Below are 22,627 nucleotides of genomic sequence, written 5' to 3'. Positions count from 1 at the left end.
AGTCGTTCTACTCCGGCTCTGACACTCGTCGTATGTGGCAGTGCCTGCAAACCATTATACTACAAAGGGAAGCACAGCTGAGAGCTGCCCAGTGACAAAAGCCTACCAGACAAGCTAAATAATTTCTATGCTCACTTCGAGGCAAATAACACTGAAATGTGTGATCACACTCTCCACTGCCAATGTGACTAAGACCTCAACACAGGTCAAGGCCACAGGGCCAGACGGATTACAAGGACGTGTACTCCGAACATGCGCTTACCAACTAGTAAGTGTCTTCACTTACATTTTCAACCTCTCCCGACTGAGTCTGTAATACCAACATGTTTAAGCAGACCACCATAGTGCCCAAGAACACTAAGGTAACCTGCCTAAATGACTACCGACCTGTAGCACTCACGTCTGTAGCCATGAAGTGCTTTGAAAGGCGGGTCATGGCTCACATCAACAGCATCATCCCAGAAACCCTAGACCCACTCCAATTTGCATACCGCCCCAACAGATCCACAGATGATGCAGTCTATTGCACTCCACACTGCCCTTTCCCACCTGGACAAAAGGAACACCTATGTGAGAATGCTATTCATTGACTTCAGCTCAGAGTTCAACACCATAGTGCCCTCAAAGCTCAACAATATGCTTAGGACCGAGGGACTAAACACCTCCCTCTGCAACTGGATCCTGGACTTCCTGATGGTCCACCACCCAGTTGGTAAGGGTAGGTAACAGCACATCCTCTTCTCTGATCCTCAACACAGGTGCCCCTCAGGGGTGCATGATCAGCCCCCTCCTGTACTCCCTGTTCACTCATGACTGCAGGGCCAGGCACTATTCCAACACCATCATTAAATTTGCCGATGACACAAAAGTGGTAGGCCTGATCGCCGAAAACAATGAGCCTGCCTATAGGGAGGAGGTCAGAGACCTGGCCGGGTGGTGCAAAGACAACAACCTCTCCCTCAACGTGATCAAGACTAAGGAGATAATTGTGGACTACAGGAAAAAGAGGAATGAACACACCCCCATTCTCATCGACGGGGCTGCAGTGGAGCAGGTTGAGCGCTTCAAGTTCCTTGGTGTCCACATCACCACCTCTGGCCTGCTCGCCTCCCTACCACCGAGGAAGTACAGTTCCCGCTCAGCCCAGTCAAAACTGTTCGCTGCTCTGGCCCCCCAATGGTGGAACAAACTCCCTCACGACGCCAGGACAGCGGAGTCAATCACCACCTTCCGGAGACACCTGAAACCCCACCTCTTTAAGGAATACCTAGGATAGGATAAAGTAATCCTTCTCCCCCCCCCCCTTAAAAGATTTAGATGCACTATTGTAAAGTGGCTGTTCCACTGGATGTCATAAGGTGAATGCACCAATTTGTAAGTCGCTCTGGATAAGAGCGTCTGCTAAATGACTTAAATGTAAATGTAAACAAGCTAACATGGTCCAAGCACACCATGACCGCCGTGAAGCGGGCACAACAAACCTATTCCCCCTCAGGAGACGGAAACGATTTGGCATAGGTCCTCAGATCCTCAAAAGGTTATACAGCTGCACCATCAAGATCATCCTGACTGGTTGCATCACTGCCTGGTATGGCAACTGCTCGGCCTCCGACCACAAGGCACTACAGAGGGTAGTGCGAACGGCCCAGTACGTCACTCCCTGCCATTCAGGACTTCTGTACCAGGCGGTGTCAGAGGAAGGTCCTAAAATTTGTCAAGCACTCCAGCCACCCTAGTCATAGACTTATCTCTCCTACCATATGGCAAGTGATACCGGAGCACCAAGTCTAGGTTCAAGAGACTTCTAAACAGCTTCTACCCCCAAGCCATAAGACTCCTGAAAGGCTCACAAAATGGCTACCAAGACTATTTGCATTGCCTTCCCCCTTCTCCACACCACTGCCACTCTTCGTGAGAGCTCAGTGATTTTCAACGTGGCACCGCCATAGGTTGCCACCTTTCCAACAAGTCAGTTCGTGAAATTTCCACACTGCTAGAGCTGCCCCTGTCAGCTGTAATTGCTCTTATTGTGAAGTGGAAACGTCTAGAAGCAACATTGGCTCAGCCGCAAAGTGGTAGGCCACACAAGCTCACAAAATGGGAATGCCGTGTACTGAAACCGTCTGTCCTAGGTTGCAACACTCCCTACCGAGTTCAAAAACTGCCTCTGGAAGCAACGTCAGCACAAGAACTGTTCTTCGGGAGATTCATGAAATTGGTTTCTGTGGCCGAGCAGCCGCACACAAGCCTAAGGTCACCATATGCAATGCCAAGCGTCGGCTGGAGTGGTGTAATACTCACTCCCATTGGACTCTGGAGCAGTGGAAACGCATTCTCTAGAGTGATGAATTACGCTTCACCATCTGGCAGTCCGACGGACAAATCTGGGTTTGGCGGATGCCAGGAGAACGCGACCTGCCCCAATGGATAGTGCCAACTGTAAAGTTTAGTGGAGGAGGGGAATAATGGTTTGGGCTAGTGCTACAGCATAAAATACCTCAAATCAAATCCAATTTTATTTGTCACATACACATGGTTAGCAGATGTTAATGTGAGTGTAGCAAAATGCTTGTGCTTCTAGTTCCGACAATGCAGTAATAACCAACAAGTAATCTAACTAACAATTCCAAAACTACTGTCTTATACACAGTGTAAGGGGATAAAGAATATGTACATAAGGATATATGAATGAGTGATGGTACAGAGCAGCATAGGCAAGATACAGTAGATGGTGTCGAGTACAGTATATACATATGAGATGGGTATGTAAACAAAGTGGCATAGTTAAAGTGGCTAGTGATACATGTATTACATAAGGATGCAGTCGATGATATAGAGTACAGTATATACGTATGCATATGAGATGAATAATGTAGGGTAAGTAACATTATATAAGGTAGCATTGTTTATAGTGGCTAGTGATATATTTACATCATTCCCATCAATTCCCATTATTAAAGTGGCTGGAGTTGAGTCAGTGTCAGTGTGTTGGCAGCAGCCACTCAATGTTAGTGGTGGCTGTTTAACAGTCTGATGGCCTTGAGATAGAAGCTGTTTTTCAGTCTCTCGGTCCCAGCTTTGATGCACCTGTACTGACCTCGCCTTCTGGATGATAGCGGGGTGAACAGGCAGTGGCTCGGGTGGTTGTTGTCCTTGATGATCTTTATGGCCTTCCTGTAACATCGGGTGGTGTAGGTGTCCTGGATGGCAGGTAGTTTGCCCCCGGTGATGCGTTGTGCAGACCTCACTACCCTCTGGAGAGCCTTACGGTTGAGGGCGGGGCAGTTGCCGTACCAGGCGGTGATACAGCCCGCCAGGATGCTCTCGATTGTGCATCTGTAGAAGTTTGTGAGTGCTTTTGGTGACAAGCCGAATTTCTTCAGCCTCCTGAGGTTGAAGAGGCGCTGCTGCGCCTTCTTCACGATGCTGTCTGTGTGAGTGGACCAATTCAGTTTGTCTGTGATGTGTATGCAGAGGAACTTAAAACTTGCTACCCTCTCCACTACTGTTCCATCGATGTGGACAGGGAGGTGTTCCCTCTGCTGTTTCCTGAAGTCCACAATCATCTCCTTAGTTTTGTTGACGTTGAGTGTGAGGTTATTTTCCTGACACCACACTCCGAGGGCCCTCACCTCCTCCCTGTAGGCCGTCTCGTCGTTGTTGGTAATCAAGCCTACCACTGTTGTGTCGTCCGCAAACTTGATGATTGAGTTGGAGGCGTGCGTGGCCCCGCAGTCGTGGGTGAACAGGGAGTACAGGAGAGGGCTCAGAACGCACCCTTGTGGGGCCCCAGTGTTGAGGATCAGCGGGAAGGAGATGTTGTTGCCTACCCTCACCACCTGGGGGCGGCCCGTCAGGAAGTCCAGTACCCAGTTGCACAGGGCGGGGTCGAGACCCAGGGTCTCGAGCTTGATGACGAGCTTGGAGGGTACTATGGTGTTGAATGCCGAGCTGTAGTCGATGAACAGCATTCTCACATAGGTATTCCTCTTGTCCAGATGGGTTAGGGCAGTGTGGTTGAGATTGCATCGTCTGTGGACCTATTTGGGCGGTAAGCAAATTGGAGTGGGTCTAGGGTGTCAGGTAGGGTGGAGGTGATATGGTCCTTGACTAGTCTCTCAAAGCACTTCATGATGACGGAAGTGAGTGCTTCGGGGCGGTAGTCGTTTAGCTCAGTTACCTTAGCTTTCTTGGGAACAGGAACAATGGTGGCCCTCTTGAAGCATGTGGCAAATGCTACAGTATTAAATTACATTCTAGACAATTCTGTGCTTCCAACTTTGTGGCAACAGTTTGGGGAAGGCCCTTTAATGTTTCAGCATGACAATGCCCCTGTGCACAAAGCGAGGAACATACAGAAATGGTTTGTCAGGATTGGTGTGGAAGAACTTGTCAGGGCTCTGTGCAGCCCAGTGCCTGACCTCACGAATGCTCTTTTCGCTGAATGGAGTCCTCGCAGCAATGTTCCAACATCTATTGGAAAGCCTTGCCAGAAAAGTGGAGGATGTTATAGCAGCAAAGTGGGGACCAACTCCATATTAATGCCAATGATTTTGGAATGAGATGTTCGGTGAGCACGTGTCCACATACTTTTGGTCATGTATTGTACGTCTCAACCTAGCAAAAAAAGAAACGTCTCTCACTGTCAACTGCGCTTATTTTCAGCAAACTTAACATGTGTAAATATTTGTTTGAACATAAGATTCAACAACTGAGAGCCAAACCGAACAAGTTCCACAGACATGTGACTAACAGACATTAAATAATGTGTCCCTGAACAAAGGGGCAGCCAGTATCTGGTGTGGCCACCAGCTGCATTAAGTACTGTAGTGCATCTCCTCCTCATGGACTGCACCAGATTTGCCAGTTCTTGCTGTGAGATGTTACCCCACTCTTCTACCAAGGCCCCTGCAAGTTCCCGGACATTTCTGGGGGCGAATGGCCCTAGCCCTTACCATCCGATCCAACAGACCCCAGACGTGCTCATTGAGATCTGGACTCTTCGCTGGCCATGGCAGAACTCTGACATTCCTGTCTTTCAGGAAATCACACACAGAACGAGCAGTATTGCTGGTGGCATTGTCATGCTAGAGGGTCATGTCAGGATGAGCCTGCAGGAAGGGTACCACATGAGGGAGGAGGATGTCTTCCCTGTAGCACACAGCGTTGAAATTGCCTTCAATGTCAACAAGCTCAGTCTGATTATTTTCCACCATAATTTGCAAATTAATTAAAAATCCGACAATGTGATTTTTTGGATTTTTAAAAATTCTCATTTTGTCTGTCATAGTTAGTGTACCTATGATGAAAATTACAGGCCTCTCATCTTTTTAAGTGGGAGAACTTGCACAATTGGTGGCTGACTAAATACTTTTTTGCCCCACTGTATTGCCCTGGCCACATCTGCAGTCGTCATGCCTCCTTTCAGCATGCCTGAGGTACGTTCACACAGATGAGCAGGGACCCTGGGCATCTTTATTTTGGTGTTTTTCAGAGTCGTAGAAAGGCCTCTTTCGTGTCCTAAGTTTTCATAACTGTGACGTTAATTGCCTACCATCTTTAAGCTGTTAGTGTCTTAACGACCGTTCCACAGGTGCGTGTTCATGAATTGTTCATGGTTAATTGAACAAGCATGGGAAACAGTGTTAAACCCATTACAATGAAGATCTGTGAAGTTATTTGGATCTTTACAAGTTATCTTTGAAAGACAGGGTCCTGAAAAAGGGACTTTTCTTTTTTTGCTGAGTTTATTTAATGATATACAGTATCTGCCTCCATGGGATGTATTGCAGAAGCTTATGAAGTTGTCTTATTGCCATTTAAAAAAAATATATATATATTTTTACTTTTTTGTCTCAAATATTTTTATTAAACACACACAAGAATGGTGTATAGGTATACATGACAGGTATACAATTCTTATCTAAACATAAAAGAACAGACACGAACAACAAGACTCAGAGTTCTGGGTGCAGAACAAATAATACAAAACACGACATACAAAACAAGGACACGTAGAAAGAAAGATGTCCCCCCCCTAACTGCTCGGGTGGCAGGGCCAGCACATGCTGCCCAGCGGTAGATTAAAATATTACAGTTGAGTGTGCGTTAAAAAGTACAAATTCACAGCGCCGACTCGTCCAAGTAGGAGAGGAAAGGCTGCCAGATTTGATCAAATGTTGATAATTTATTGTTCAGAATATATCTAATTCTTTCTAAGTGTACAGTGTTTGCCAATTCACTGAGCCATAATTTGGTGGAGGGCGCTTCCCTCCTTTTCCAAAACAACAAGATTAGTTTTTTTGCAGAGATGAGACCGTACGAGATTAGTTGTTTTTGGGGGTTGGTTACTCCATTTAGGGACTCAGATACTCCCAGGATTATCAGAAGCGGGTCTGGATCTATTGAAGTCTCCAAAACTTCTGAGAGGATCCCAAAAATTCCACACCAATAACCATGCAAGCTAGAGCATAGGGCAAAGCAGTGGAGTAGTGTACCCTGCGTAGCCTGACATTTATCACATGTAGGGGATGTGTCAGGAAATATCCTATGCAGTTTAGTTTTGGAATAGTGTAATCTGTGTAATACTTTGAATTGTATGAGACGATGTCTGGAATTAATGGAGCATGTGTGGATATACTCCAAGCTCTCTTCCCAGTCTGTCACCAAGATGTCAGTCCCCAGTTCTTCCTCCCAGTTTGCCTTGATGGCATCAGTAGAAGGTGTGCTAACAGATTGAAAAGCATCATATAGACGCGATATCAGTTTATCTGAGGTGGGGCATATTTTTATGCATCCGTCAAACATGGAAGGTTTAGCATTCCCAAATGTTGGGAGGTGTTTTCTAACGTAGTCTCTAATTTGTAGGTATCTGAAAAAATTACTTCTGGGAAGATAAGTTTCCCTCAGCAACTCAAAGGAAGCAAAGGTCCCTTCTATGTATAAATCCCCTATGGTACTTATCCCCAACTCTCCCCATCGCTCAAAGGTGTTATCAAGGTTAGAAGGGGCAAAGGAGGGATTCCTGGCGTGAATGACATTGGTCTAAGCTCAAAGTGGACTTTAATTTGCTTCCAGATTCGGACTGTGCTATGTATAATAGGATTGTTACAATAAAGTGACATCTCCAGATTGACAGGCGACAAAATCACAGCGCCAATAGAGAAGGGGTGACACTCCTCACGCTCCATACTAAGCCAGCTGGATGCCGGGAGTACGTCATCCAACAGAAACGTAACAATGCGGAGGTTAGCGGCCCAGTAATAATAAGGAGTATTGTTTGGTAACTACAATTCCTAGGTAGGTAAATGTTTTTCTGAAGATAAATGGGAGATGTTCTAGCCAGGAGGTATTTTGCGACCGTATAGGCATTAATTCACTCTTGTTCCAATTTATTCTGTATCCCGAGAAGGTACCAAACAAATAGGCGGGTCCACCACTTTCACAGAAAGCCTCTGCACAGTATCCTGCAATGACGTGCATAGCTTCTCTAACTCGTCGATCCTACCAGCTTTGAATTCAGAAGCTTTCTCAAGGTCCACAATACTCTGGCCATGTGAAGTGACCGTTCGAATGACGCTCTCGATTTTGGTGTCCAGTTCAGCAATAGTGGCCTTAAGATCCTCAGCTATAGCAACACGTAGCTCCGCCAAAGCCCGGGTAACTTCTGTAAGTGTCACGTTGTTGCATGTGCCTCCCGCCATGTCTGTCTCGTTGTTTAGTGGGGAGGAGGCCTCCGTTGTGGATTTATTGTCCTTTGGTCGCTTATTACTCGGCATTTTCATATAAAAAGTTACAATCTTGTATTAGAAAGAAACGTTTGTTGTAAAAAGTGCCATAAAGTAGGTTAAATTAGATTATTTGGCAAAAAAGTTGCAGGAGCCTCTCACGCACAGCCGTTCACTCCAACATGCTAGCTCCGCCCCCCTTATTGACATTTTCGTGAAGTGATTTTTTTTTTTGTTGCCTGATAGGTTTCTTCTTATAACTTCTGACACTTTGGTAGGGTTTTTGTTAGTAAACTTGTCTATAATTAGATACATGCATCTTTCCTTCTGTTATTAATTGTAGTCCTAGAAGACTAAATAAACCCTTGCTCACCAGAATGTCATAAATGGATAGGATGAATGCCTCAATCTAGTTGACGTCTGGAAAGTTTATTTTCTCTCTGCTTCTTTTCGCGGCGCAAAGATGTTTAGGGACCGGGGAGATAATGCAGTGATTCTAAAGAAACTAAAGATTTTATTTGCAAAATGTCTAAATGACATCTGTTAGACCGGTTGTAAGAAAGTATATTGCTCTTTCAACGACCCAACAAGTTTTTGATTTCAGTTCTGCTTGGATGCATATTTTATGTGGTTGAAATACTATCAACTTTTATGATGCTGATAAAGACAGCACCTCTACATACGGTATCTAACTGCACATTCACATTCTCTCAAGATGCTGAAAGAAAGAAATCATGTTTCTCCACTCTTGTTCCTGAGTAAAAATGTAGCCTACAATTTGGTGTATCATTTTACTGTAAGAGTTAGTATTCAGGTTGTGTGAGAGGTTATAGACCTACAGTCAGTGTCCAGATTTCAGTTTCCGTTTAACCCATCTGAACAGTAGGCTACAGTTCCCTTCATGTGTGATAAGCCTATTTTAAAGTCCATGTCTTGTGACTGTCAAATTTATATAGCACCTCAATTATCACATAACACAGCCGACACTGCAATCATCCTCATCTACCACTTCACCTAATCTTTTCCAAACGTTACTTTTCTGGCCCTCCCTTCTCTTTATTTTCAACTCTCCATTTTGCAGCTTTTCTATTATTTAATTAAATTCCGACATTGTCTGGATCAACATGAACTTTTTCTACCGGTTCCCTAAAGCATTTGGCGATTGGCATGTAGGCTATTTGGCACGTATACAGTTATAAGCCCTGAATCTTAGGTTTACTTACTAATGCCAGAAATGTAGCCAATAGATATAAATTGCACAAGAATTTTATACATTTTATGGATTTTTTAATGGTATTGTTTTCTCTTCATTCAACCTGCCCGCCACCCACCCGCCCTTCATCCACACTATTTAATGACCCTAAACCCACACGCCCTGTGGGTTTAACCACCAGGACTGCGAGTCAACCCGTGAATCTATAGTACTGACTGTTCCATGTAGGTTAGTCCTCTGATCCACCACTAGGTGTCCCTCTGGCATCATGTACTGCAGAGCTGAACGTCTTCACCATTTACCTCACCATCAAACTGACCAGGTGTCCCTCTGGCATCATGTACTGCAGAGCTGAACGTCTTCACCATTTACCTCACCATCAAACTGACCAGGTGTCCCTCTGCCATGGTGTACTGCAGAGCTGAACGTCTTCACCATTTACCTCACCATCAAACTGACCAGGTGTCCCTCTGCCATGGTGTACTGCAGAGCTGAACGTCTTCACCATTTACCTCACCATCAAACTGACCAGGTGTCCCTCTGGCATCATGTACTGCAGAGCTGAACGTCTTCACCATTTACCTCACCATCAAACTGACCAGGTGTCCCTCTGGCATCGTGTACTGCAGAGCTGAACGTCTTCACCATTTACCTCACCATCAAACTGACCAGGTGTCCCTCTGCCATGGTGTACTGCAGAGCTGAACGTCTTCACCATTTACCTCACCATCAAACTGACCAGGTGTCCCTCTGGCATCATGTACTGCAGAGCTGAACGTCTTCACCATTTACCTCACCATCAAACTGACCAGGTGTCCCTCTGGCATCATGTACTGCAGAGCTGAACGTCTTCACCATTTACCTCACCATCAAACTGACCAGGTGTCCCTCTGGCATCTTGTACTGCAGAGCTGAACGTCTTCACCATTTACCTCACCATCAAACTGACCAGGTGTCCCTCTGGCATCATGTACTGCAGAGCTGAACGTCTTCACCATTTACCTCACCATCAAACTGACCAGGTGTCCCTCTGGCATCATGTACTGCAGAGCTGAACGTCTTCACCATTTACCTCACCATCAAACTGACCAGGTGTCCCTCTGGCATGGTGTACTGCAGAGCTGAACGTCTTCACCATTTACCTCACCATCAAACTGACCAGGTGTCCCTCTGGCATGGTGTACTGCAGAGCTGAATGTCTTCACCATTTACCTCACCATCAAACTGACCAGGTGTCCCTCTGGCATGGTGTACTGCAGAGCTGAACGTCTTCACCATTTACCTCACCATCAAACTGACCAGGTGTCCCTCTGGCATGGTGTACTGCAGAGCTGAATGTCTTCACCATTTACCTCACCATCAAACTGACCAGGTGTCCCTCTGGCATCGTGTTCACCTGGCTTCTGACACTCACCAAGAAGGAATCCCTTTGTCTTCTGTTGGATTTTCTCTCTGCATTCAATGACGACTTCAGCCGAACAGCCTTTGGTTCTTTGATAAAGCTCATTAAACAGCCCACTTTTAGGTGCAAATGGCTTTTGAATGTTTGTTTCTGCCCATATTGAGAAGGAGGAACGGCACGATGATGAGACTTTTTAATTTGGACGGAGGAGGATCATTGTTTCATTTGAATCCATCAACGTGAACGTGATCAAAGCATGATAGTTGTTAGATGTCTCTGCTCTGCAGGGTTTAGGGATAGGCTAATGTTTACGTTGTGTTTGTGCCTGTGAAGCAGAGTGGAGAGAAGAGATGCTTGGAGCCCAGAAATGAGTCATTCACCTATTTTATTGTCTGGAATATATTTTTAAAGTCGTGGTGAGAGAGTGGGACAAACAGAAAGAGGAAAAGGCAGAGAGTTCAAAGAAGGGCACTGTCGATTTGGGCTACCTGAGAGATGAATCACTTCTGGTCTTTTTCTTATTTTCTCTTTACCAGTATCCCTCCGTAATTTCCCACCCACCCTCTCACTAAGGATGCTGAGCTTCAACTCTCCGCTCACCCACACACCCGCTGTGTTTGCCCTACCCGTTCTCAAATGTGTCAGACCTGCTCAGCACGCCTTCAACACACGTACCAGGACGGGACGATACCAGGATCGCAATATTTTTTTTTCAATTGCAAAAAATGAAAACACGAAGCAGACCTCCCGGTTTGGTCCTTTAAAAAACTGCTGTGTGTAAAATATTGTGTGCTATGACTTGGAAAATAACTAAATGTGACTCGATGACAACATAATGATGTTTGTTTCCAACATTATGGCTGTTTTCCTAAAGAAATTAAATCTGCTTCGTGAGTATGGAAACAATACACGAGTATGTGGTACTGGTATAGTCCCGGCCACACGCGCACACACACGCACGCACGGCTAGTACTCATTCCTCTTTAATATTCCTCTGTAATTTGCCTTTGATTTGTCTTTAATTTGTATTTATTATGGATCCCTAAAAGCAGTTATACAATTTTAAATACATTACAATACATTCACAAATTTCACCACACGCCTCTGATTCCTCTCTAATTCGCCTCTCACTCCTCTCTATTTTGCCTCTTTCTTCTGCTTCGCCCCTGATTCCTCTGTAATTCGCCCCTGATTCCTCTGTAATTCGCCCCTGATTCCTCTGTAATTCGCCCCCGATTCCCTTGTAATTCACCTCTAATTCACTCTTGATTACCTTGTAATTCGGCTCTAATTTGCTGCTGATTCCTCACTTTTACTGGAAAAAGCTGTTTTTTGTTGCTATTTTCTCAACTAGGCAGGTGTTTTGATATTCAGTGCCTGAGATATAGGCCCATCTGTCACACCCTATCTCTCTGGCATGGTCAAATGGATGCTGTGAAGGTTATTGAAGAATATCCTAGCATCTTTCTTCCTCCATCAGTCCTTTTGCCTGCCATTGGGATGATTTACCCCCATTCGTCCTGGATACATTTCAGCCTATTTCATAGCTCAATTGCTTTACTATAATGCCTTATCCGTGTGTTGCACAGGCTTTGCCCTCTCAAATTGGCCGGTGTATCAATCTTCAAAGAGAGGATTGACTGAGAGCGGTATCTATTGATAAGTGCCTATATTCAGGCTCATTAGGGGTCTGTGAAGAGTTCTCTCCAGGGAAACAGCCAGACAGGCTTAAATAAGAAGGTAATCTGTGGACTTCAGGAGCGATAAACCCAATGGACCGGCTCTGGTTTCTAGAGATATTCTGGAGAGTTGTGTTTTTTCTCAGAGACCCTGTTTCCTCCCTTCCCACGAGGGTGTCCCAGCAACTGGGTGCTTTGTTGTCTTACTGACCTAACTGATGCAGTAATTTGTCTTTCTCACCTCTATCTGTTATCTCAGGAGGAGATGAGGGAGATGAGGGAGCAGCCCATTGACCCCCAGGCGGAGCAGGAGATCATTAACAGCATCCAGGAGGTCTACTACTCCAACGACTCCTTTGACATGGTGCAGCACGAGCTGGAGGTGAGTCAGTTAGTTAGGCCCACTGTTCACTACAGACCCAGAGGACACAACAAGCTGGAGGTGAGTCAGTTAGTTAGGCCCACTGTTCACTACAGACCCAGAGGACACAACAAGCTGGAGGTGAGTTAGTCAGTTAGTTAGGCCCACTGTTCACTACAGACCCAGAGGACACAACAAGCTGGAGGTGAGTTAGTCAGTTAGTTAGGCCCACTGTTCACTACAGACCCAGAGGACACAACAAGCTGGAGGTGAGTTAGTTAGTTAGTTAGGTCTACAGTACAGTATATGCTGCAAACTTAACAAAACACTACATAAAGAGAGATCTAAGACCACAGCATGATAGCAACACAAAATGACAACAACATGGTAGCAACACATCATGGCAGCAGCACAACATGGTAGCAACACATCATGGCAGCAGCACAACATGGTAGCAGCACAACACATGGTACAAACATTATTGGGCACAGACAACAGCACAGAGGCAAGAAGGTAGAGACAACAATACATAACGTGAAGCAGCCACAACTGTCAGTAAGAGTGTCCATGATTGAGTCTTTGAATTAAGAGATGGAGATAAAACTGTCCAGTTTGAGTGTTTTTTTGCAGCTCTTTCCATCTGCTAGCTGCAGTGAACTGAAAAGACGAGCGACCCAGGGATGTGTGGGGACCTTTAACAGAATGTGACTGACAGAACGGGTGTTGTATGTGGAGGATGAGGGCTACAATAGATATCTCAGATAGGGGGGAGTGAGGCCTACGAGGGTTTTATAAATAAGCATCAACCAGTGGGTCTTGTGACGGGTATACAGAGATGACCAGTTTACAGAGGAGTATAGAGTGCAGTGATGTGTCCTATAAGGAGCATTGGTGGCAAATCTGATGACCGAATGGTGAAGAACATCTAGCCGCTCGAGAGCACCCTTATCTGCCTATCTATAAATGGCGTCTCTGTAATCTAGCCTGGGTAGGATAGTCATGTGAATCAGGGTTAGTTTGGCAGCTGGGGTGAAAGAGGAGTGATTGCAATAGAGGAAACCAAGTCTAGATTTAACTTTTGCCTGCGGCTTTGATATGTGTTGAGAGGAGGACAGTGTGTCATCTTGCCATACTCCCAAGTACTTGTATGATGTGACTACCTGAAGCTCTAAACCCTCAGCAACAAGGGATATAAACAGCAACAAGGGAATTTCTACACACTCTCCCCTTTGTTGCTGTTATTGTCACTGAGACAATATGTGAAGGACCTTCTTTCCACGCTCTTAAAAACTAAGCTATTCTGTCTTTTATGATCTTATTATTTTACATGTTCCATTTAATTCTAAATCAACGCTTGTATCTGGAGATATATTTGTCTGTGCAGTTCAATAAATCCTACTTTGTTTCGATGACTATCACCTCTTAGCCCATATACCAAGACACCCCACCAGCATACTAAAGCCTTAACCACCACAGGAAGAGTGAGGCATATGCCATATAACAGGCTTGGACCTCCCATAACAGTCCGATCATCATTTACACTATACATTGTACAATATAGTACCAAACAGTGCAATCAGCAGGGTCTACACTGACCAGTTACAGTGACTTGGTCTACACTGACGAGTTACAGTGACTTGGTCTACACTGACGAGTTACAGTGACTTGGTCTACACTGACGAGTTACAGTGACTTGGTCTACACTGACGAGTTACACTGACGAGTTACAGTGACTTGGTCTACACTGACGAGTTACAGTGACTTGGTCTACACTGACGAGTTACAGTGACTTGGTCTACACTGACGAGTTACAGTGACTTGGTCTACACTGACGAGTTACAGTGACTTGGTCTACACTGACGAGTTACAGTGACTTGGTCTACACTGACGAGTTACAGTGACTTGGTCTACACTGACGAGTTACAGTGACTTGGTCTACACTGACGAGTTACAGTGACTTGGTCTACACTGACGAGTTACAGTGACTTGGTCTACACTGACGAGTTACAGTGACTTGGTCTACACTGACGAGTTACAGTGACTTGGTCTACACTGACGAGTTACAGTGACTTGGTCTACACTGACGAGTTACAGTGACTTGGTCTACACTGACGAGTTACAGTGACTTGGTCTACACTGACGAGTTACAGTGACTTGGTCTACACTGACGAGTTACAGTGACTTGGTCTACACTGACGAGTTACAGTGACTTGGTCTACACTGACGAGTTACAGTGACTTGGTCTACACTGACGAGTTACAGTGACTTGGGGTCTACACTGACGAGTTACAGTGACTTGGTCTACACTGACGAGTTACAGTGACTTGGGGTCTACACTGATGAGTTACAGTGACTTGGGGTCTACACTGATGAGTTACAGTGACTTGGGGTCTACACTGACGAGTTACAGTGACTTGGGGCCTCCCTACCTACACCTCTCCCCCCTGGTTCCCTTGTTATGTGGGACACCTCTCCCCCTGGTTCCCTTGTTATGTGGGACACCTCTCCCCCCTGGTTCCCTTGTTATGTGGGACACCTCTCCCCCTGGTTCCCTTGTTATGTGGGACACCTCTCCCCCCTGGTTCCCTTGTTATGTGGGACACCTCTCCCCCTGGTTCCCTTGTTATGTGGGACACCTCTCCCCCTGGTTCCCTTGTTATGTGGGACACCTCTCCCCCTGGTTCCCTTGTTATGTGGGACACCTCTCCCCCTGGTTCCCTTGTTATGTGGGACACCTCTCCCCCCTGGTTCCCTTGTTATGTGGGACACCTCTCCCCCCTGGTTCCCTTGTTATGTGGGACACCTCTCCCCCCTGGTTCCCTTGTTATGTGGGACACCTCTCCCCCCTGGTTCCCTTGTTATGTGGGACACCTCTCCCCCTGGTTCCCTTGTTATGTGGGACACCTCTCCCCCTGGTTCCCTTGTTATGTGGGACACCTCTCCCCCTGGTTCCCTTGTTATGTGGGACACCTCTCCCCCTGGTTCCCTTGTTATGTGGGACACCTCTCCCCCTGGTTCCCTTGTTATGTGGGACACCTCTCCCCCTGGTTCCCTTGTTATGTGGGACACCTCTCCCCCCTGGTTCCCTTGTTATGTGGGACACCTCTTCCCCCTGGTTCCCTTGTTATGTGGGACACCTCTTCCCCCTGGTTCCCTTGTTATGTGGGACACCTCTTCCCCCCTAGTTCCCTTGTTATGTGGGACACCTCTTCCCCCCTAGTTCCCTTGTTATGTGGGACACCTCTCCCCCCTGGTTCCCTTGTTATGTGGGACACCTCTCCCCCTGGTTCCCTTGTTATGTGGGACACCTCTCCCCCTGGTTCCCTTGTTATGTGGGACACCTCTCCCCCCTGGTTCCCTTGTTATGTGGGACACCTCTCCCCCTGGTTCCCTTGTTATGTGGGACACCTCTCCCCCCTGGTTCCCTTGTTATGTGGGACACCTCTCCCACATTGACGGGTGTATCTACTCTAGCATCAGTGTGGCGTCTTCTCCTGCTCACACGCCGATGACTTCTAGATTGATGGATTAAACACTCGTGGAGGAAGGGTGTGAAATCTCATTAGATTTAGCAGTGTCTCAAGAACAACAACCTTCCAGATTACAAAATGAGACTTTCAGGCAAGTGGAAAGCAATTACCCATCATCCTCAGTGCTTAGTTTTTTGCTGCCGTCTTTCCCCTTGTTCGTTCTTCACCAATTAAGTAGTGCTCCTCCATTTTAATTTACTATATGTCTAAGCATGTGTTCTATACAATTCTGCCACTTTTTCTTCTCTTTGTAAATGATGAAGACCGTGGAGGCTCTTTAAAAAAATGGTACTTAAGCAAGCTAGAGCTGATGCTGAAGAAACTCCAAAGAATTAACATTAGCTTCTAAAAGAAACAAATGAAATGAAATCCTGCCTGGCTCTAAGCTGCTGGCATTTAGATTTCAGTTCGGTGTCCATGATTTATTTTCTGGCAGGTGGTTCACGCCACACACCAAAGCATTCCACAGAATAGCTTTATCTTCTAAGAAGTTATTGGTGTGGGCTTTCTCATTGTATTGTAACAATGCTTTTATTGTGTGTTTTTATGATAGAAACTCCCACCTGAGTTGAACTTGCAGGAGCTGGAGGAGTACAGAGACCAGCTGAAGAGACAACAAGCAGCGGTAAGTGAAGGAAATGACATGAGCAGCACTGGGTCACTCACTCCCACAGATACTTCTCCCTGATTTGGTAATAGCTATTCCATTTATACTGTATCCGTGCAGGCCAACATAACATTGTACGACAACATCTTTAGTGGTCAAAACAAGGACTTAAATAGCTCAGTACAGTATAATGCTCTGCAACACCTGAATACAGAGAACATAGAACTGCAAAATCACCAATTGTATATCATTTCTGTTAACCCTGAGCTTATTGCAGCACACACCTGTGTTGCACAGTGGAGAAGTGCAATCCCAGGTGGATATTGGCATGTTATTTTCAGCAAGACTGCTTTACACCGCTATAGATGCACCGTGATTAATAGTTAGTCACTGGTAGTGTTTCTGCTGCAGGCGCAAAGTATTATTAGTAATTATAAACTGGGTGGGTCGAGACCTGAATGCTGATTGGCTGAAAGCCGTGGTATATCAGACCGTATACCACGGGTATGACAAAACATTTATTTTTGACCTCTAATTACGTTGCTAACCGGTTTATAATAGCAATAAGGTATCTTGGGGGTTTGCCAATATACCACGACTAAGGTCTGTGTCCAGGCACTGCAATGCATGTGCATAATTTGAATTTTACTTTAACTGGTCACGTCAGTTAAGAACAAATTCTTATTTACAATGACATTGTAGGAACAGTGCCTTGTTTGGGGGCAGAACGACAGATATTTACTTTGTCAGCTCTGGGATTTGATCTAGCAACCTTTCGGTTACTGGCCCAACACCACTAGGCTACCTGCCACTCCAAGAAGAACAGTGGTATATTGGCCATATACCACACCCCTTCGTGCCTTATTGCTTAAAAAGAGCAGCATCGCTATAGAGGTTCTCTGCAGGTCACCCAGGCCTGGAGGGCAGAGAGCTAGCCAGCAGAGGAACTATATCGGAATCCTTTTAGAAATATGCAACCCATATTCTCCCTCGATCCTCCTTCTCTTCCTGCATCCTCCTTTCCTCCCTGCCTCATCTTTCCCTCTGTACCTTCCTCGTCTCCATGAATGTGCTTACAATTGGCTCATTCATCCCCCTCCTCTCCCCTGTAACTATTACCCAGGTCATTGCTGTAAATGAGAACGTGTTCTCAGTCAACTTACCTGGTAAAATAAATAATTCTCTACACTTCCCCCGATGTGTGCACTTGCATACTCCCTGTCATAGATTTAACAATGTAGGAAAATCAATGCTTACACCAATCTAATGCTTTTAAATTCATGATGTGGAGTGTGCAGCTGCACACTTTGGAAGAAGTGTAGAACATCTGGATCCTTCCCCTCTTCCTTCTTTCTCATCCTTCACTGTGACTCCCTCCCTAGCCTCCTTCTGCTCTGCATTGTGTCTCACGCAGCAGAGCTGTCTATTCAGGGAGCGAGGCAGGGTCAGAGCCATGATCCCTAGCGGTGGTAGGATGAAAGATGGAGGCCTCTGTGGACAGAACACTGACTGTCTGACAGAGCTCTTCAACAGAGCAGACAGCTGGCTGCCAGCCTTAGACCCCTAGGGGTCAATACCAGGACCAGAGGACCAGGGACCTTATCAAGTCTTCTGCCTTACCCAGGCTGTGAATGACTAACCCGGCCTCAGATCACCTCGCCCCCACCCCTTAGGATGGAGATCATCGTATGCTGAATTCCAAGTCATCCCCTAGTTAAGCAAACGACCCCTAGACACTTCCTGTAAGTACGTACGGTAATAGCTCTATCTTGTCCTCTGATTGGTAAGGTGGAATTTTCACTGTATTGCTTACACACCTATCTGATCCTTTCAAACAAATGCATAGGAGAAGGATGGTTTCTCCTCCATCCCATATTCATAGCTTTGTATATAGACTTCCACTGTGCTACATTGTGTACATGCATAATGACATTCCCTATAGGATCTGAACTCTCTCTCTCTGATAACTACCTATTGAGAGGGCCTCTCCATCCCTATGCGCTGATGTGAAATGGAATACTTCCCTCGCTGAGGCAGAGGAGTAGATACTGTACTGTAGATAGGAATGGTGCATCGATACATTCTATAGAACTTCTCCCTTAAATGAGTGCCATCCAAAACAAATGGGTGATCCCCCAGTCTGGCAGACGCTGTTGTAGAGAATGGCTGCTATATAGGGAGGTGGTGGAGGTTCGCTGTGTAATTGGCAGCTTTGACACATCTTTGGCTCAGGCTCATCTCTCAGTTAATTACTTGTCTGCTGTATGATTGTCATCCACTTTAGAGATGCCAGGAGCTCTGCTCTGACTGTAAGAGTGTGAAGTCTCTTAACTTCTAGGATTCCTAGTATGTTGTCACTGTTTCACCATAGGGGTGGTGCCAGGTTTTCTCCAAATGTGGCGCATGTCATTTAGGCCAAATAGTTACATTTTGGTTTCATCAGACCAGAGAAACTTGTTTCTCATGGTTCGAGTCCTTTAGGTGCCTTTTGGCAAACTCCAAGCGGGCTGTCGTGTCTTTTACTCAGCAGTGGCTTCCGTCTGGCCACTCTACCATAAAGTGCTGCAGAGATGGTTGTCCTTCTGGAAGGTTCTCCCATCTCCACAGATGATTTCTGTCAGTGACCATTGGTTTCTTGGTCACCTCCCTGACCAAAGCCCTTCTCCCCCGATTGCTCAGTTTGGCCGGGCAGACAGTTCTAGGAAGAGTCTTGGTGGTTCTTGGTGTGTATTGATCCAGGTGTATTAGGAGGAGGAAGGGGCAGGCGGTGTGTATTGGTCCAGGTGTATTAGGAGGAGGAAGGGGCCGGCGGTGTGTATTGATCCAGGTGTATTAGGAGGTGGAAGGGGCAGGCGGTGTGTATTGGTCCTGGTGTATTAGGAGGTGGAAGGGGCAGGCGGTGTGTATTGGTCCAGGTGTATTAGGAGGAGGAAGGGGCAGGCGGTGTGTATTGGTCCAGGTGTATTAGGAGGAGGAAGGGGCCGGCGGTGTGTATTGATCCAGGTGTATTTGGAGGAGGAAGGGGCAGGCGGTGTGTATTGGTCCAGGTGTATTAGGAAGGGGCTGGCGGTCTGTATTGGTCCAGGTGTATTAGGAGGAGGAAGGGGCAGGCGGTGTGTATTGGTCCAGGTGTATTAGGAAGGGGCTGGCGGTCTGTATTGGTCCAGGTGTATTAGGAGGAGGAAGGGGCCGGCAGTATGTGTTGATCCAGGTGTATTAGGAGGAGGAAGGGGCCGGCAGTATGTGTTGATCCAGGTGTATTAGGAGGAGGAAGGGGCAGGCGGTGTGTATTGGTCCAGGTGTATTAGGAGGTGGAAGGGGCAGGCGGTGTGTATTGGTCCAGGTGTATTAGGAAGGGGCTGGCGGTCTGTATTGGTCCAGGTGTATTAGGAGGAAGGGGCAGGCGGTGTGTATTGGTCCAGGTGTATTAGGAGGAGGAAGGGGCAGGCGGTGTGTATTGGTCCAGGTGTATTAGGAGGAGGAAGGGGCAGGCGGTGTGTATTGGTCCAGGTGTATTAGGAGGTGGAAGGGGCAGGCGGTGTGTATTGGTCCAGGTGTATTAGGAGGAGGAAGGGGCTGGCGGTGTGTATTGGTCCAGGTATATTAGGAGGTGGAAGGGGCAGGCGGTGTGTATTGGTCCAGGTGTATTAGGAGGAGGAAGGGGCAGGCGGTGTGTATTGGTCCTGGTGTATTAGGAGGAGGAAGGGGCCGGCATTGTGTGTATTGGTCCAGGTGTATTAGGAGGAGGAAGGGGCAGGCGGTGTGTATTGGTCCAGGTGTATTAGGAGGAGGAAGGGGCCAGCGGTGTGTATTAGGAGGAGGAAGGGGCAGGCGGTGTGTATTAGGAGGAGGAAGGGGCAGGCGGTGTGTATTAGGAGGAGGAAGGGGCAGGCGTTGTGTATTAGGAGGAGGAAGGGGCTGGCGGTCTGTATTGGTCCTGGTGTATTACCTTAGATGGAACTCTCAAATCCTCAAAGAATGGATTTAGTACATGAAACAAATCAACATTTAGTTTTATTCAGGCAGTAAGGAAATGAGATGGGGAGACAGGCAGGTAGGATAAATAATGGAAAGGGTAGACATTGAGTCCCGGTCTCCAATTGCGGTGGGTAGTTGTATGTGACAATTAACGCGGAGTATTACCACTACGGCTCTGCATGAAATTAACATGTTCCTCAAATTAGTTGACATAGAAACGTCTCACTCAGTGTATGATTGAGAAATGTTAGGCTGCTGCAGTGGTATAGGCTAACGGGTATAGGCTAACGGGTATAGGCTAACGGGTATAGGCTAACGGGTATAGGCTAACGGGTATAGGCTAACGGGTATAGGCTAACGGGTATAGGCTAACGGGTATAGGCTAACTTAACGCCCACTGTTTCTGTCCAGCTTCATGGTCTCTACCTTTGGGCTACAAACCGTGGGTGATTACTGGTTGATTGTCTTTCTGAATTTGATGTGATTGGCTGTTGGCTTTTAGACCCCAAACTGCAGCTGGTGAAGAACACTTACAGTAGCCTGCGACCAAAATGGCACCCTACGCCATATGTAGTGAACTACTTTTGATCAGGACCCATAGGGCTCTGGTCTAAAGTAATGCACACTATATAGTGAATAGGGTGCCATTTATTACTGCTACCCAGTAGTCTTTTCTGATTGACAGCTCTTAGCTAAAATACATGTGGCGTGAGGCCAGAAAATTGGGCTATTAACTCCACTCTGCATCCCAGTCAATTATATGTGAATTATACCTCGCTGTTGGGCTCTGTCTTATCACAGATAATGGGCGGGCTAATCTGTGTGGGGGTGTGGGATCCTGCAGGTGATGGGCGGGCTAATCTGTGTGGGGGTGTGGGATCCTGCAGGTAATGGGCGGGCTAATCTGTGTGGGGGTGTGGGATCCTGTAGGTGATGGGCGGGCTAATCTGTGTGGGGGTGTGGGATCCTGCAGGTGATGGGCGGGCTAATCTGTGTGGGGGTGTGGGATCCTGCAGGTGATGGGCGGGCTAATCTGTGTGGGGGTGTGGGATCCTGTAGGTGATGGGCGGGCTAATCTGTGTGGGGGTGTGGGATCCTGCAGGTGATGGGCGGGCTAATCTGTGTGGGGGTGTGGGATCCTGCAGGTGATGGGCGGGCTAATCTGTGTGGGGGTGTGGGATCCTGCAGGTGATGGGATTCTCTGGATCCTAAATGGGACTGGTGTTGTGCTATAAGTGAAGTGACCCCTCACACTGAACCACTGCTATGCGTCTAAATATTTTGCTGTGCGATCTGTCATTTTAATTTAGGAGCACCTAATTTAGGAGCTTTATTACCTCAAATATTTTTCATTGTGCTCCTTCATTTCTTTGTGTGTGGCAACACACGTGCTCCTTGTAAAAAGCATAGACTCCTGACACAGAATTAATTTCCCAAGCATGTACACACGCATGTACGCATCTTACAAACAGTCATCTTTGCGTTAGGTATGGTTTCTATTTTTAATTTTTAATTTTTTAAATATGGTTGATTTCAGAGGCTATCCCCTCCAACTTTCCATCTTCCATTCATTATTTCACTCGTTCACTCACCCTCTCTCTCGCACGGACACACATACACACAGTTGAGCAAGCGAGTGTAGCAGCTGAACAGTCCTACCATCTGTTCTGTTCAGGGCCCCAGTTAGCTCCCTTACCCAACCTCCCCTCCGTACATCAATATATCATCTCCCCCTCACTGTGGAGCTGTGTACTGAGCATCAATATGTCATCTCCCCCTCACTGTGGAGCTGTGTACTGAGCATCAATATGTCATCTCCCCCTCACTGTGGAGCTGTGTACTGAGCATCAATATGTCATCTCCCCCTCACTGTGGAGCTGTGTACTGAGCATCAATATGTCATCTCCCCCTCACTGTGGAGCTGTGTACTGAGCATCAATATGTCATCTCCCCCTCACTGTGGAGCTGTGTACTGAGCATCAATATGTCATCTCCCCCTCACTGTGGAGCTGTGTACTGAGCATCAATATGTCATCTCCCCCTCACTCTGGAGCTGTGTACTGAGCATCAATATGTCATCTCCCCCTCACTGTGGAGCTGTGTACTGATCATCAATATGTCATCTCCCCC

General features: G+C 46.6%; 1 protein-coding gene across 2 annotated transcripts in view; it reads left to right on the top strand.

Annotated features, from left to right (window-relative positions):
* LOC118372792 (syndetin-like) overlaps positions 1-22,627 on the top strand; it is a 260,402-nt gene that overhangs the window by 7,852 nt on the left and 229,923 nt on the right. For both annotated transcript variants that reach the window (XM_052469962.1, XM_052469963.1), the window contains exons 3-4: positions 12,281-12,403; positions 16,466-16,537. In XM_052469962.1, coding sequence (XP_052325922.1) covers positions 12,281-12,403; positions 16,466-16,537 — 195 coding nt within the window. The remainder of the gene's footprint in view (positions 1-12,280; positions 12,404-16,465; positions 16,538-22,627) is intronic.

This window comes from Oncorhynchus keta, chromosome 19 (assembly GCF_023373465.1).
Source record: "Oncorhynchus keta strain PuntledgeMale-10-30-2019 chromosome 19, Oket_V2, whole genome shotgun sequence".
Lineage (NCBI taxonomy): Eukaryota > Metazoa > Chordata > Actinopteri > Salmoniformes > Salmonidae > Oncorhynchus > Oncorhynchus keta.
The sequence above is the reverse complement of the archived record's forward strand: the minus strand, read 5'-3'. Positions and strand labels throughout refer to the sequence as shown.